This window comes from Pseudorasbora parva, chromosome 1, assembly GCF_024679245.1.
Source record: "Pseudorasbora parva isolate DD20220531a chromosome 1, ASM2467924v1, whole genome shotgun sequence".
Lineage (NCBI taxonomy): Eukaryota > Metazoa > Chordata > Actinopteri > Cypriniformes > Gobionidae > Pseudorasbora > Pseudorasbora parva.
In genome coordinates this window covers 27,566,164-27,582,381 of record NC_090172.1, presented here as the reverse complement: position 1 = coordinate 27,582,381, position 16,218 = coordinate 27,566,164, and the positions used below count along the sequence as shown (strand labels likewise).

General features: G+C 38.3%; 1 protein-coding gene across 7 annotated transcripts in view; it reads right to left on the bottom strand.

Annotated features, from left to right (window-relative positions):
* Positions 1–16,218, bottom strand: part of brsk2b (BR serine/threonine kinase 2b) — a 168,441-nt gene that overhangs the window by 53,059 nt on the left and 99,164 nt on the right. For all 7 annotated transcript variants that reach the window (XM_067437457.1, XM_067437458.1, XM_067437459.1 and 4 more), the window contains exons 3-4: positions 2,032–2,117; positions 3–143 (exon numbers count right to left, since the gene is read on the bottom strand). In XM_067437457.1, coding sequence (XP_067293558.1) covers positions 3–143; positions 2,032–2,117 — 227 coding nt within the window. The remainder of the gene's footprint in view (positions 1–2; positions 144–2,031; positions 2,118–16,218) is intronic.

The window sequence follows — 16,218 nt, the reverse complement described above, 5'->3', positions numbered from 1 at the left end:
ACCATATAGAGTGACTGTGGCAGAAGTCCAGCGCAGAGATGATCTGTCTGAAGAACTTTCTGGCCTCTTTGGGTGTTAACCTGCCCTTCTTTACCAGGTAGTCAAAGAGCTCTCCACCTGACACATGCTCTAGAACCAAATATCTGTGAAAAACAAGCAGGGGATAAGAAATCCTGATACAATGCAGAAATGAAACTCCCAGGACAGATCTACTACAATGTCAATATTTAGTGTACAATACTGCTAAACAGTTTGAGGTTGGTAAGATTTTTTTTAATGATTTTGAAAAGAGTCTCTTATGCTCAACAAAGCCTGCATTTATTTAATAAAAAAATGGGCACATTTTGACTTTTATGAACAACACGGTATAAGTACAACCTGGAGAACATGTGCTGTGTGTAAATCAAGCTGATTTATCAAAACAATTTAATTTACCCTTGGGCACATAAATGTAGAGCCTATCTCTGCCAAACGGACATGAATCTGATCTTCAATTCCTGCACTATATGCAGATTTAATGGAGTTCACGTCACCGAAAACAGCAGATATGAGCTGCATTTATTGATGATCAGCTAATTTCAAAATCAAAGACCGCAATAGGAGAGAGTGTGGTCAGAGCACTGATAAGATCCTTTAGTTTCTTTAATTTTAATAAATATGATTGTGTGTTAAGCATCTGTGACTTACTTTTTATTTGCAGCAGTTTGTGCTTTAGCTTGATGAAGAGATACTCAGATGCTCGCCTGCGGCGATGCGTGCTAGAGTAGCACTGTCATATCTGGCTACATGTCATATAGGCTATAACGCCTATTTTTAGTATTGTTGGGATGAGTAAAATTTAAACAAGTAGATGCATTTAGACTTTAGTTTTGACTTTTGTGTATTTGTTCTGAATGCCCTGACTTGGGTTTAGTTTGATATTCGATACGTTCAAGAAGCGTGTTGTTTTTTTGCTTGTTTTTTGAACAGGTAAAATTAAAGGTTAAGTATATATCTGATTGCATGTATTTATTGACAAAACTGTATACATGAGGATGCAATGTATGCATCATCAATGCATTGTTATGCTTCTTAATATCGAATTGAACTGAATCGATGGCATGATAATCATAATCAAACCAAACCTTGAGACCAGTGTAGGTTCACACCCTTACTAACAAGTCTTTATTGGAACTTTTGATCAATTAAATGCACCCTTGCTGAAAAAAATTATAAAATTCCTAAAAAAAATGACCCCAAACTTTTGATCGGTAGTGTACAGTGGAGGTCCAATAAGACCATTAGTGAAAATGCTACTATTGAACTATTTTAAACCAAATTGTTAGTTACAAATTGTGAGTAGAAGCCAAACTAAATCATTCAATTGATTTAATTAGCAATTTTTGGCAACTTTATTTCACAGCATAATGTTTAAAATTCCCAAACATTTCTGTTCACCTTAAGATTTAAATGGAAAAAGCCCAACATTTTTAATGTAGTAACAGGTTGTATTGCATTTGAGTGAATGTGTGTGCGAAATATCTCCCAGAAATCGGCCTGTCTGATGGGCGAACACATTTATGTCATACTCGTGCATTCATGTATTCATGAGATACATGCAGACTCCCATTCACACCCAGTCACATTTGAACACACACACAAACACACTCACTGACACGGCAGACGTCTGATTTATTAGTCGATTAAAGGATTTTCTCATGCGATTACCTGTCAGCGTTATTTAAATTAAGGATGGATTCATACTTGATTCGTGTGTGTAAAAATGTTCACAGCCAAATACTTTACGAGCATGCTAGCCATGCATCTGTGTCATCTGAATATTAAGAAAACAAATTCCTCAGCGGCATCCGTGGTGGCTCCTTTATCAATTATTGAAAAGTACATTAAGCCCAGCCACTGGAGCACGAGCACATATCCAGGGATATCAGCGCGTCTGCTCTTCCGTACAGATACAGAGTTTACCAGTCACTGATACACACTCAGCTCATACATTGCATGGTGCACGGATAAACAAAAGTGGCGTATACTCACAAATATTTCTTATTTTCGTAGACATCGTGCAACTTCAAAACATGAGGGTGTTCTATGAGCTTCAGAATAGCTATTTCTCTCTCCACCTGTAGAGACAGAGAGAAAAAAAAACAATTTGTTTTAAACACGGTAGCATGAGGTTAGAGTAAAACACATGGAGACATTTACAATAACAACCTTTGGTTAGTCTGTGCTAGCAGAATGATGTTGTATGGCATTATCTTGCCTAGCCATGCCTAATTAGCATCCCACCACTTTCATTAAGTGGTTAACCCATTGATCACATTTTGGCAAGAAAATAAACAAGACGACAATGGCTGGCAGAAAGTGCAAGATGCTTACGATGAAGAATTCAGCTGAATTATAAGTGGACAGGACTCTAATTAGTCTTTAGAAAGGGATACAGTAGCATGATAAGATGACGCATCATCATAGCTGTCATGAGCCGTCCAACATTATATTGAGAGGTGGTAATTAGCAAGCATACGCTCTTTCAACAATGTGTCCAAGTGTTGTTTTAGGTAGCGTACACTCTTGCTGCTGCTGGAAAATCCTTCTCTTGTTGCTTTGAGGGAGCACCAGAAATAATTAGACTTCATTATCGGTGGGAATATGGGAACAGCTAATATGGATAATCCCACACTAATGAAAGTTACATTGCAGAAGTCAACGCTGCAGTCTCCCATCACACACCTGCTCAGAGACTAACCTTGTACAGTGTCCAAGTGAACCACAATCCTGTAAGACTCAATCATCTTTCAGTTGCACTCAGCCAATCAACTACAGAAAAAACGAATAATGACGTTTTGGTTGGGATAGATGGATGGATGGAAATATCGGAATCAGTGTTTCGTCTTTTTTTTGTAAAGCATCATGTACTTTTCAGGCCAGACAGTGGTTAACAGTTTTCAGGTTAACAGTTTACAGTACTAGTACATTTTTTTCACACACATACTCCATCCTTTATTACTACTATTTTCCGCATTTATGGAAAAAATGGGTCACCATTCACTATTTACTCCAACTTTTGCCTCAATAAACTCTTAATTCACTGCTTATTAATAGTTAGTAATGTAGTTGTTGTAGTGGTTAGGTATAGTATTAAGGGTTGTAGAATATGGTCATGCAGAATAAGACATTATTATTTGCTTTATACATACTAATAAACAGCCAATATCCTAGTAATATGCAAGCTAATATAAAACTATTTAGTAGTGTGAATCCCCAAACTAAAGATTTACTTCATATTAACCAAACTTTAAATAGCTAACCAAATATGCACCTGGGATACATTTTAACAATATTGAAGGGGGTCCAATGTATTATGGACACTTGTTAGATGTTTTTTCTTCACAAATTGTTTAAATTAATCCATTACAAACAATATATTTACAAATATAATGAAATAAAATCCTTTCTTTGAGTCAGTGTTACTTTATTATAGTTTTTAGTTTGAATGTTTATATATAAGTTTATTGGGGGGGGGGGGGGAGAACACATTTTTGAGCAACAATCTGAGAAAAAAAGCTCTTTTGCCAAAGACTACACCAGACCATATTCAGAATGATGATCAAAACATAGATGAAGTAGACTGAGAACACCAATACCCCCAAAGCTTGCGCAGTCCCATACCTTGTCCTGGGTCGACATTTCATTTGGTAACATTAGGCAGTTTTGATTTATAGTATATGCTGTATATGCACATTATTTTACATATAAATTTGCATACATATACACTCTAAAAAAAACGGTGCTATATAACACTAAAAGGGGTTCTTTGGCTTGTAATCATATGGGGAACCACTTTAAGTGCTGTATAGCACCAAATCTTGGTGATTCAGTGGTTCTTCAGCGGTTCTTCACCAGTTCTTTGGGATGACTGAAGTGCTATGTATACACCGTTACCATATACAGAACCCGTTAAGTCCCTGCATGGTTCTTCAGCGGTTCTTCAGTGGTTCTTTGGGGTGATAAAGGTGCTATATAGCACCACTGCAGTACAAAGAACCTTTCAAGCCCCTTTAAAGGTTCTTTACACACCAATTAACTACTTTTGGTGCCATTTAGCACCATTATTGACCTCGTATGGGTACTACATAGCACCATTTGACAAAGGTGCTATAGACCAAGAACCACTTTTAGTGCCAAATAGCACCAATTTTTTTTTAGAGTGTACTATTGTTTCTGCTTCTCCTTAACATGTATTTTGATCAGGAGAGTCAGTACTTTTGCAGAAGATCTATCATGGTGCCCCCTACCATATAACAGTGAAAAAGCCAGAAATATCGGTTAATGACGGGGAAGCATTTCCTCATAAATGACGGAAATTTTCGTCAATGGCAGGGAAAGACTTAAGTAGGTTCCAAAGTTCTCAAAACACTATACACAGGACAAGCCCTTTTTTAAGAACAGATGGATGGATGGATGGATGGATGGATGGATGGATGGATGGATGGATGGATGGATGGATGGATGGATGGATGGATGGAGAAAAAGAAATCTACAGTTCAACAATCTACAAACTTAATTCAAGCCCTGAGGGCAAAAGCGTAAGATCATGAGAAACCTAAACTGAGTTAAGTGACACCACATTTTTGATGGGTAGGGTACAAACACCATCAAAACAATCTGATATCATTACAGACGGAGTTATTTTCAGAAGCTCAGACTAGCATGTGAAAGCAAACACAGACACAAAGATCTTTCTTTGGGCTCCATCCCCCTGTTACACACACTATCTCTCTAACCATGAGGCTGTAGCCTTTCTTCCTCACATCTCTTATGTCACTCCAAAACCAGAACACGGCCGACCCAAGTAAAGAAAGAGAGAGAGAGAGAGAGAGAGAGAGAGATGTCAATTTATCACCATCAAAGCCCCAGTTCTTCAAAGGTCTTTCACCTGGACCTCGGCAAAAGCGCAAGAAAAGCTACATAAATAATGAAATATTTCCTTCTTTAATCTACATCACGGTCTCGCTGACTGCCTTATATATTAATCCCTGTCATGGCAGCCCTCTCTCAACATTTCTCTCTCATTCTCATGTTCTCTCAGTGTTTTTTTCTTTATTTAGCAGATGGCTTTGAGCTCTGCTTTCATGAACTACAGAGAGAGAGAGAGAGAGAGAGAGAGAGAGAGAGAGAGAGAGAGAGAGAGAGAGAGAGAGAGAGAGAGAGAGAGAGAGAGAGAGAGAGAGAGAGAGAGAGAGAGAGAGAGAGAGAGAGAGAGAGAGAGAGAGAGAGAGAGAGAGAGAGAGAGAGAGAGACCTTTTCCCTCATCTATCACAGAACACGGTCTCTCTCATTGGTTTTACACATCGCTGTAATCATTCAGGGGCAGGATGCTTGTTTCGGCTCCGGGCAGTCTTTGATTATTCCCTGCTCTTTCACAGCTATAGTCTCACCTGCACTTATGTGCCCTTGCCAATAGGAGATGAACAAACTGCTTATGAAGCATCTTCTCTGCCGAGACCCAAAACTAATGTGCGGTCGAATTGAGGTGAAAAATGCTTAATGATCACTTATAAAGAAATGGAATGGACTCTGTACAGTCAGGTTTATCCCGCAGGCCATTCTTGGCGCATGTGAGAGCTGCTTTTTCACATGTTAATGGTGTGATATACTCTTCCAATATCAGCCCTTAGAATACCATTACCTTTTCTAAGTAAGTGATAAGCCAAAAAATAAGGAACAATGACAGAACTCAAGTTTGAGTGTTCAAAAACATTGGGGAAGTTGCACACAAACACACACACACACACGCACGCACACACGCACGCACACGTGTTTGTTTTTGTGAAATGTGGGGACATTCCATAGGCGTAATTGTTTTTATACCGTACAAACCATATTTTCTATCCCCTTACACTGCCCCTACCCCTAAACCTCATCCTGTATGATTTATATGTTTTTTGAAAAGTGGGGACATGGGTAATGTCCATATATTTCACCCTCTCCTTGTAATAACTATGTCATACCCATGTTGTCCTCATATTCACAAAAACATGCACACATGCCCCCCTGCCCCCACCCACCCACACACTTGTTTTTCTATAAGGACTTTTCATTGACTTCTATTGTTTTTGAATGAGCTAAAAATACTTTCAATCCCAAAATCCTCATAATCCTTTCTGCATTTTCCCATTATCATTCCGCAGAAGATGATGTGAAGAACGTTTTTTTTGCCCATACTACAAAAAGTCAATGGGCCCACCATTTATTTTAGTATTATAAACTAGGGAAGGGTAGGTAGGTATTGTTTTAGGTAAGAATAACAACATTGGACCCCACTGTCTTTTATTGCATTGACAAAAAAAACAGACATTTTTTCAAAATATCCTCTTTTGAATTTTGCAGAGGAAAGAAAGTCATAGAGTTTTGTAATGAGTGAACTATCCCTTTAAGGCACTATTTATATGTTCATTAAGCTGCTTTTCTAATCAGTGTCAGTTGTTTTAGGCTTTACTACAATCATGGGGACATTTGGCCATTACAATGCAGGCAAAACGCGACCCACACACACACACACCCCTGTCTGTGTCAGGAGTAAAGCTTTGCTGGCAAAGACAGGAGGAGGGAAATCCAAACACACAACATTTACCTGCATGTCAGATCTCTGCCAAACAGCACTCAGGATCACATGATAATGGAGACTTCATCTTATCAACAAGCCCCAGTAATCCTGTCTAAATCCAGATGAGTAAAATCCAACTCTAATACAGAGTTAACACTTACAGCAAGTCAAATAAACAAAGACAGCGACAACGCACCAGGTATTTGTTATGATTTTAATGATCCAATAAAACACACACACACACACTCCATCTGATTATGCGGACAGATAAGAGCCGAGCAGTGATCTGCATCATTCCTCGTTAGAAAAGAGGAGACGGTTCACCTCAGTGCCCTTTTTCATTGAGTTTCCATGTTTAACAATTAGCACCACTGTAATAGCGTCTTTCTTGCCAACAAAAGTGATTATCAAGTGATTAATTTCCCCGGAGAAAAAGATTTCAGTTTGGGTATGACATAAAATTACAAGGTTAAATGGCCACAAGTCAGTGACATCAATGACATTGATGAATTTGGTTTCAATTGGTAACACACAAGGCTTTAGACAGGAAAGAGATTTCATTTCTCGACTGGCTTTTGAGCAGAGAGGGAAAAATGAATGACTAATCCCGGATATTGAGAGAGCAAATGGAAGAGAAAAAGAAATGTGTGAAAGTGTGTGTGTGTGTGTGTGTGTGTGTGTGTGTGTGTGTGTGTGTGTGTGTGTGTGTGTGTGTTAGGTTTGCAGAGTACATTTCCTTTGCAATTCAGATTTAATTAAGAACATTGCAATTTAAGCCAGCATATTTAACAGTGTATAAATCAGCACGCCCTAAACAAACAACTTTCAACCTCTGCCTTTGTTAATGGATTTAACATAATTTATTATGCTCAATTATTGTGTGATTTCAGGTTGCAGATGGTATGTTGATGCATGCTAATAAAACTGCACTTGTGGGGACGGTCACACAACACACAGCAAATGAATGAAGGCAGACCGTGCTCATGTTCTCACAGCTGTGACTGGGACACAACTCCCAAGTATTGGAGAACAATCAGATTTCACCCAATAACAGCACATTTAACCACACAGCTGTCTGTTTATAGTGTTTAAAAGATTTGCTCATGTGCTATGTGTGTCTATGGATGTTTGCAATAATGGGTTTTAATTGATATTTGCAAAATTGTGTGTGTGTGAAGAGCTCAAGAAAGTGATGAGATGGAAGATGAGTTTTGTCTCTTGTCTCCAGAGCTCTGCTGTGTGGGTTTTGGCTGTTCTCTCCAAACTCTCCAGTGCCCACTAGCTGGGCAGCCTGGCACAAACAAACAAACAAACACGCACGCACGCACACACACAGCTGGTTCAGTATCTTTATGAGGACTCTCCATATATGTAATGGTTTTTACACTGTACAAACTGTACATTCTATTCCCCTACACTGCCCCTGCCCATAAACCTACCCATCACAGGAAACATTCTGCATTTTTACTTTCTTTTCACTTAAAAAAAAACTGGACACACACACACACACACACACACAAACACACACACAAACACACACACAAACACACACACACACACACACACACACACACACACACACACACACACACACACACACACACACACACACACACACACACACGTCGTGTTTCCATGTTTTATGGGGACTTTCCATAGGCGTAATGGATTTCATACTGTACAAACTGTACATCCTATCCCCCTACACTGCCCCTGCCCCTAAACCTACCCATCACAGGAAACATTCTGTATTTTTACTTTCTCAAAAAAACTCCTTCTGTGTGATTTATAAGATGTTTTCCTCATGGGGACCTAAAAATGTCCCCACAAGGACAAGGATTTCGGATATTGCCATCTTTGTGGGGACATTTTGTCCCCATAATGTAGGGATTACCAGGTCTCTCTCTCTCTCTCTCTCTCTCTCTCTCTCTCTCTCTCTCTCTCTCTCTCTCTCTCTCTCTCTCTCTCTCTCTCTCTCTCTCTCTCTCTCTCTCTCTCTCTCTCTTTAACAAAGCAGTTTTAGATGAAAGAATTGACACACCATGGCGTGAAGTTCTTGGTTTAGAGGCTGATGAAAGACCTGAATGGAGAGTATTGTATAAGTCACCATTATCTAAGAGAATTGGAGATTTGCAGTGGAGATTGTTGTACGGGGCTGTTGCTGTTAATGCTTTTATTTCTGTTATTAACCCTGAAGTTGATCAGAACTGTCCTTTCTGTTTGCAACGAGAAACGGTTTTTCATGCTTTTATGCAGTGTTTTAGACTGGATTCTTTGTTTTTAGTTTTAAAAACGTTTTTTAAAGGTTTTAATGAATATTTTTCTTTGAAAACTTTTATTTGTGGTTTTAAATACTCCCAGAGCTGTAAGTATAAATGTCAAATGTTTAATTTTATTTTAGGACATGCAAAAATGGCAATTTATATGACACGAAAAGAGAAGATTGATCAAGGTGCTTGTAATAGTTTAGTAACAGTTTTTAAAAATTCTGTGAAATCAAGAATATTAATAGATTTTAACTATTATAAAGCAATGGATGATCTTACAAAGTTTACATTAATTTGGTGTTTTAAAGGGATTTTATGTGAAATTGTTAATGGAGACTTAATTTTCTTAATTTAATGTAAGTTGTTGGTGAACATTTTGTTTCGATGTATCGTATAATAAAGGTGTTCTAAAAATCAAATCTCTCTCTCTCTCTCTCTCTCTCTCTCTCTCTCTCTCTCTCTCTCTCTCTCTCTCTCTCTCTCTCTCTCTCTCTCTCTCTCTCTCTCTCTCTTTAACAAAGCAGTTTTAGATGAAAGAATTGACACACCATGGCGTGAAGTTCTTGGTTTAGAGGCTGATGAAAGACCTGAATGGAGAGTATTGTATAAGTCACCATTATCTAAGAGAATTGGAGATTTGCAGTGGAGATTGTTGTACGGGGCTGTTGCTGTTAATGCTTTTATTTCTGTTATTAACCCTGAAGTTGATCAGAACTGTCCTTTCTGTTTGCAACGAGAAACGGTTTTTCATGCTTTTATGCAGTGTTTTAGACTGGATTCTTTGTTTTTAGTTTTAAAAACGTTTTTTAAAGGTTTTAATGAATATTTTTCTTTGAAAACTTTTATTTGTGGTTTTAAATACTCCCAGAGCTGTAAGTATAAATGTCAAATGTTTAATTTTATTTTAGGACATGCAAAAATGGCAATTTATATGACACGAAAAGAGAAGATTGATCAAGGTGCTTGTAATAGTTTAGTAACAGTTTTTAAAAATTCTGTGAAATCAAGAATATTAATAGATTTTAACTATTATAAAGCAATGGATGATCTTACAAAGTTTACATTAATTTGGTGTTTTAAAGGGATTTTATGTGAAATTGTTAATGGAGACTTAATTTTCTTAATTTAATGTAAGTTGTTGGTGAACATTTTGTTTCGATGTATCGTATAATAAAGGTGTTCTAAAAATCAAATCTCTCTCTCTCTCTCTCTCTCTCTCTCTCTCTCTCTCTCTCTCTCTCTCTCTCTCTCTCTCTCTCTCTCTCTCTCTCTCTCTCTCTCTCTCTCTCTCTCTCTCTCTCTCTCTCTCACACACACACACACACACACACACACACACACACACACACAGTTTTAATTGGGACATTCCACTTATACAGTAAACTTGTTTCCTCATGGGGACCAAAAATGTCCCCAAAATATCACCCACAATTTTGACCCCCTAAGATAAAAGATGTCTGGTATTAACATGCTTGTCGAAACATTTGGTCCCCATAACATAAGGAATACCAGGACCACACATGTTGGGTTTTCATTTTTTATGGGGACTTTCCATAGACATAAAATTTTTTATACTATACAAATCCCCTACCGTTAAACACAACCCTCACAGAAAACATTCAGGATTTTTACTTTATCAAAAACATCTATATTAAATACTTAGCATGATTTATAAGCTGTTTTCCACTCGCAGTGACAAAGCAACTGAAAGACATTCATTGTAAATGAAATTTGTGGAGTGACAAAGTTATGCAGTCAATGAGCAGAGATGTAAGATATAACGGCAGTCATATTTGGTATTGGCCGATAAATGTGACTTTTTAACGTTATTTATACAGTTTTTAAGTAAAAAGTGTGACATATTTAAAATGTTACCCCAATAGTTCACCCAAAATTATTTTTCATTTACTCAACCTTTTGTTGTTCCAATGAGTATCTTTCTTCTGTTGAATACAAAAGAAGATATTTTAAAGAATGTTGGTAAGTAGACAGTTGATGGCCATTGACTTCCATAGTATTTTTTTTCCTCTATGGAAGTAAACGGTTACAACTGTTTGATTACCAACATTCATCAAAATGTCTTATTCTGTGTTCAACAAAACAAGAAAAAAAACACAATTTTGAAACAACTTGAGGGTAAATGAGTAAGTAAGTTTCTGGGTAAACTATCCCCGTTAAGCTGATAAATGCAAGCCGAATGATCATGGGACCCATTAATAAAATAAATACGTTTTAAAATTAAGAGCAATTTCCTCATTTAAAGCATGTAGAGTTCTGGATTTTTTAGGTGAATAACCATTACTTTTATCAGCAATAATAGTTACTGCCAATGGAAAAGCAGATAGTGATGCTGCCCCATCTGAAACATGTGGATACAGCAGTCATGTAGGAACACCTATAATCAGCCAAGAGCACAGAGACTCCCTGACCTCCAGGGTTTAATCGCTGTCAGCATGCATGAGCGTGACTTTACACGAGGCACGCCGTCACCTCTCCTTCTGGCAGTTCCCTGATCTATTTATCATTGATGCCTTTTTCCTCCAATCCATCTTAATTCCTCAAGCTCCCTCACAACACACCGACTTCCCAATTAAAGGAATGGAAGAGCAGCAGATGAAGAAAACCATAAAGAAAAAACAGAAAAGCAGAAGGAAAGCACTCAAGTCGCGTTTCTTTAATAAAGATGGAGGCTGTTCTGTAGCGGCGTTGCTCCTGGGAGCTGCTGTGGCTTTGTAACTAATTAACTCAAACACATGTGGAAACAGACACTTGAGCACGAGGGGGGAGGAGGGGGTTAAAGCAGCAGACCTTAACGTCTCACTGAAGGCTTAGACGAGGAGCGCTGGGAGGCATATCATGGCTTAGCTAATACCTCCAGAGACACACCGTACAGGATATCGGTGGATATTAAACACAATTGCAGTCCCTCGGTGATAGCCAATCCATCTACGTGACCAACCCGCAGCTGTGGCTCAAATCAGATCCATCAGGTGTGAGTGGCTCTGAAAACGGCTGGATGGCAAATGAGCGAAAACTCAGTGGAAAGTGAGGAGAACAACAGGGAAAGAGGAAAATGAAATACACAATTAAAGGTAGAATTTCTGTGCCAAACCAAATTTCAAAATATCATGATTATTTCCAACCCACCGGATTAAAAAGTTGCATGTGGCGACAATTCTGCAAAATAATGCTGCTTCTTTGTGCAATTCACGACACTTTAAAAGTAAAATGTCTAATAAGTGACACTTAGGGTTAGTACTGTTAAAGTGTTTTAATAGTTTTATCCAAAACAGATGAAAGTGAATCTGGCAATGTTTCATTGCATTGGTTGTTCTACATATCACCGCAGTTCGGAAATCTCCAGTGACATTAAGGTTAATACCATAGACTATGAAAAAATATGGACGTAGTGTCCGTGACATCACCCATAGGATTCCGATAAGCCGTTCTGAAGCTTGAAGTTGAGACGAGCTGGGCGTTGCCATCTTGCGAGCGAGTCATCGCGAGTCACTCCCGGATAACAGAAAATGGGCAAAAAGGTGGGAGGTGGGCGGAGCTTAGGTGACGCAATGACTATAGACGGCAGAAAAATGGCTGTCCACCTGTAACCACGCCCTTAATTATGCAGAACATTAAGGCTTTATATAACGTAAAGGAATGAGTTATAAAAAATACTCCCCCCTCACAGTTGTCACGAAGCTCAAAATAAGCCATATAGGCCAAAAACACAATTTGTACCAGGCTGTAAACATGTTTTTTTGCTGCTGTAAAGTTGATAATTTTTACATGGGACTCAATGAGATTCTGCTCCCTTCTGGAGCCTGCCTCTAGTGGCCAGTTGAGGAATTGCAGTTTACATTACTTCCGTATTGGCTTCAAGAGAGATCACGGGAGGTTGCCACTTGGTTAATACTCACGTTAATAACTTTTGAAGATAATTTATACAATACCAAATGCACTAAACCCTGCCCTATACCTAACAAATAGTGTGAGAAAAAGCAAAGGTGAGATAAAAATGCCTTTTCTAAAGAAAAACCCCATTTTACCTTCTACAAGTTTAAGCTCTTTTATCGTGTCTCATGTTTTGGAACTCAAACCCAAAGGCTCAGCATTGTAAGTGCAATGCTGTAGCAGGTGAACTATGAGGAGTTTAGTATGTCAAAAAAGCCATACATACATACATATGGAGCTGGTTATGTGCTCCCAAAATGTCAAAATGAATTGTATTTGTTTACAAATTGTGCACTGCATGGGTTAAAAGTGTTCTGAGGTCTTATTAAAAGTGTTCTAAGTATTGTGCAAAAAGCCAAGCAAATCTGTAATCATGAGTTTTGTGAAAAGGTATACAAATTGTTGGTACACTCTTAAAAATAAAGGTTCTTAAATGGTTCTTTGGCAGGGTGTATGTTTTTATGAAGAACATTTAATATCCAAAGAACCGTTCCATTGTACAAAAGGTTCTTTGTAGTGCAAAAAGGTTCATTAGACTATAAAATGGTTAGAAAAAATGGTTCTTTAAAGAACTTTTCACAAAACGGTTCTTTGGGGAACCAAAAATGGTTCTTCTATGGCATCACTGTGAAACTATATTTTTGGTTCTTCCTGGCACCTTTATTTTTAAGGGTGTATTTTACTGTCACTAGTGGTCATTTCAGCAGGAAACATCAGTTAATTTTATGTGTAGGTACAAAATATAGGTAGAGGGAAGGTTTTCCAATGAGCCTCAGTTAGTTATTTCCAAAGGTTTTCTAAAATGTTCAACCACAGGAAGTAACCATATACATTCAGGATATAAGTGGACAAAATGGAATAATTCAAAGGGTTAGGTCAATTTGTCATAATTTACTCACCCTCATGTTGTTCCAAACCCATAAGAATTCTGAGAAATCAGAGAGATCTCGGACCCTCCTTTGACTGTCTATGGATCTACTACTTTGACGCATCAAAAATTTCATTGAGAGATTGTGAAAGTAATCTATATGAATTCAGATGTTTAGTCCAAATTATTATAGAAATTAAGAGGCTCAATTGCTTTATATGATGAACAGACTGAATTTAGGTTTTCGGCTTTTATGAATGTCTCATAAACAATCATAAACACACACCACCTGTGGTAAACCAAAGCTCGAACATGTTCACTTGACATGCAAGAACCAATGAGATTCATTCTCGTGTGTTACGCAGCACGTTTGAACTTCCGCAAGAGGTTTGTTCACACGCGTCAAACAGGTTCGGTTGAGCTTCTGTTTATGTTTGCTGATCAATATTTATATGCAAAATTCAATCTGATCATCATATAAAGTGTCTATATCTCTTCATAAATTAGGACTAAATTGCTCAATTCATATGGATTTGTTTTACAATCTCTTCATGAACAAGTGTCAAACTGGTTGTTATGTAGCTGTCAAAATAGGGACATATCTCTCAAATTTTTGTATTCATTTGTGTTCTGAAGATGAGCAAAAGTCTTACGGGTTTGACATTTTTGGGTGAGCTATATGTTTGTTTTGAAAATATTTCAAATAAATTGTTCCAGAGATCTTGTTAATGGTTTGGTATAGTGTGGAAGCAGACGTATAACATAAGTAAACATAAGTATGGCTGTGCCACACACCTCATCCCATCATTCCAAACACTTCCAGACTAAAGAGGCACCTGAGTGACCCACTAAACCAGCACTGCTGACATCCAAGAGATCTGAGCCACAGATTTCGGCCTCGAGTTTGAACAAGCAAAATGTTTCTCCACGCAATCCTGTTGGTCTTGCTCTGTCCTCTCGTCTGGACCGAGCAGATAACCGCAGCTCTCTGCTCGGTGCGAAGCCTTGTTCTGTTCGCAGCCAATCTGCTTCTTGACCCGTGACACACACGCATTGTTTGGTCTCACGATGTTGTGCTCCCTTAAAGCCACACATGAAGCACAAGTGTTAGAAATAAAACTTGCTCTAAGGCCGCATAAACAACAGAGTCTGAATATTTATGACTGAAAGGTTGAATTTCACCCTTAAATTGCTTCAGGAAACTCATTTTAGAGGCGTGTGATTAGCATGTCTGCTATCGAGAAATTGGTTTTGGAAATAGAGTGCAGTGAGGCAGACTTTGGGATGATGGGCTGTAGGATCCATATGGGGAGGAACCGTTCGCTGGGTCCACCGAAGATGACTTCCTGATAGAGTTCTCGTGCATGCGTCTCCGTGGGGAATTTCATAAACCGTGGCTTAAGTTGAGCTAAACAGCAAACATCACCTCCATGTACAATCAGTTTGTTGTAATGTTTTTGTTTCCCTCAAGTAAACTTTGCAAATTATATCTTACAGGCCAATGTCAAAACAAAAAACACTGCTTGTCATGCATTCAAATTTATGCACGCACATTTGCATAGGAATATTGGGTGCTTTAAGAACGCCTAGCCTCAATAAACAACTGCTTTGATGCCTTTTGACCTTCTAGAAATTAGTTGCCCTGGGCTCAGTGTGGAATAAATGTGAAAAACATTGATTTAAATACGAAAGGAATGTGTTTTAATTGATCAAAAACCTCTGTCCAGAGAGGCTCTTCTTCTCAAAATCCAAAATACACTGTCGGCATCTCATTTGGCTGCTTTTAACCCTCTAGCATTAGTTTATTTCTACGAAAGAACATGTTAGGAAGAATGCAGCCATTTCCCAAGACAAAGAGTGGTACGGTAAACATGGTTAGTCCTCACTTTTTGTTCCTTTGGATATTGATGTATGAGATAATATATAGGGGGTGGAAAACCTTCAATTGTGCACTGATGAGTGAAACAAGAAAAAGTGTGTATTCTTGCAGATATGGCAATGTTAAACCTGAGTCCAGTTTTCTGGATATAGATTTATGACAGAAGCCATTATTTTCATCTTGCCGTGAGAGAGGACACAGACGCTAAAAGACTCCTGTGCTCATAGAGAAAAGTAATTATGATCTATCTTTTGCATCACTCACTCATCCTGGAGAGGCAGCTTGATCTCGCACACCAATCACAGCCACACATGCTGTATTTAAATCAATAGTTCAATGGCGCAGTACTAGTCGCAGTTTTGTGGCCAAGTACAGATTTATTGTATGAAGGAAAAACTGCCCACTGACTCCATTCCGGCTCAGAGAATCTGTGGTGCTGAAGAAGTGCCTAGATATCCCATAAATCATTGCTTACCCATGATACAATGTGTTGGAAACTTACTCTATACTGTACACCAGGGGAATAGCAGCCATTATAACTGTGGGGGTTGCATCACGCCCCACTTTTCGGGCAAAAATCATTACGTTTTAAGAGCTTTGTTTTGCTTGGCTGCAATGTGAAGAAGAAAAAAAATGTAGGAGCCTGCATAAA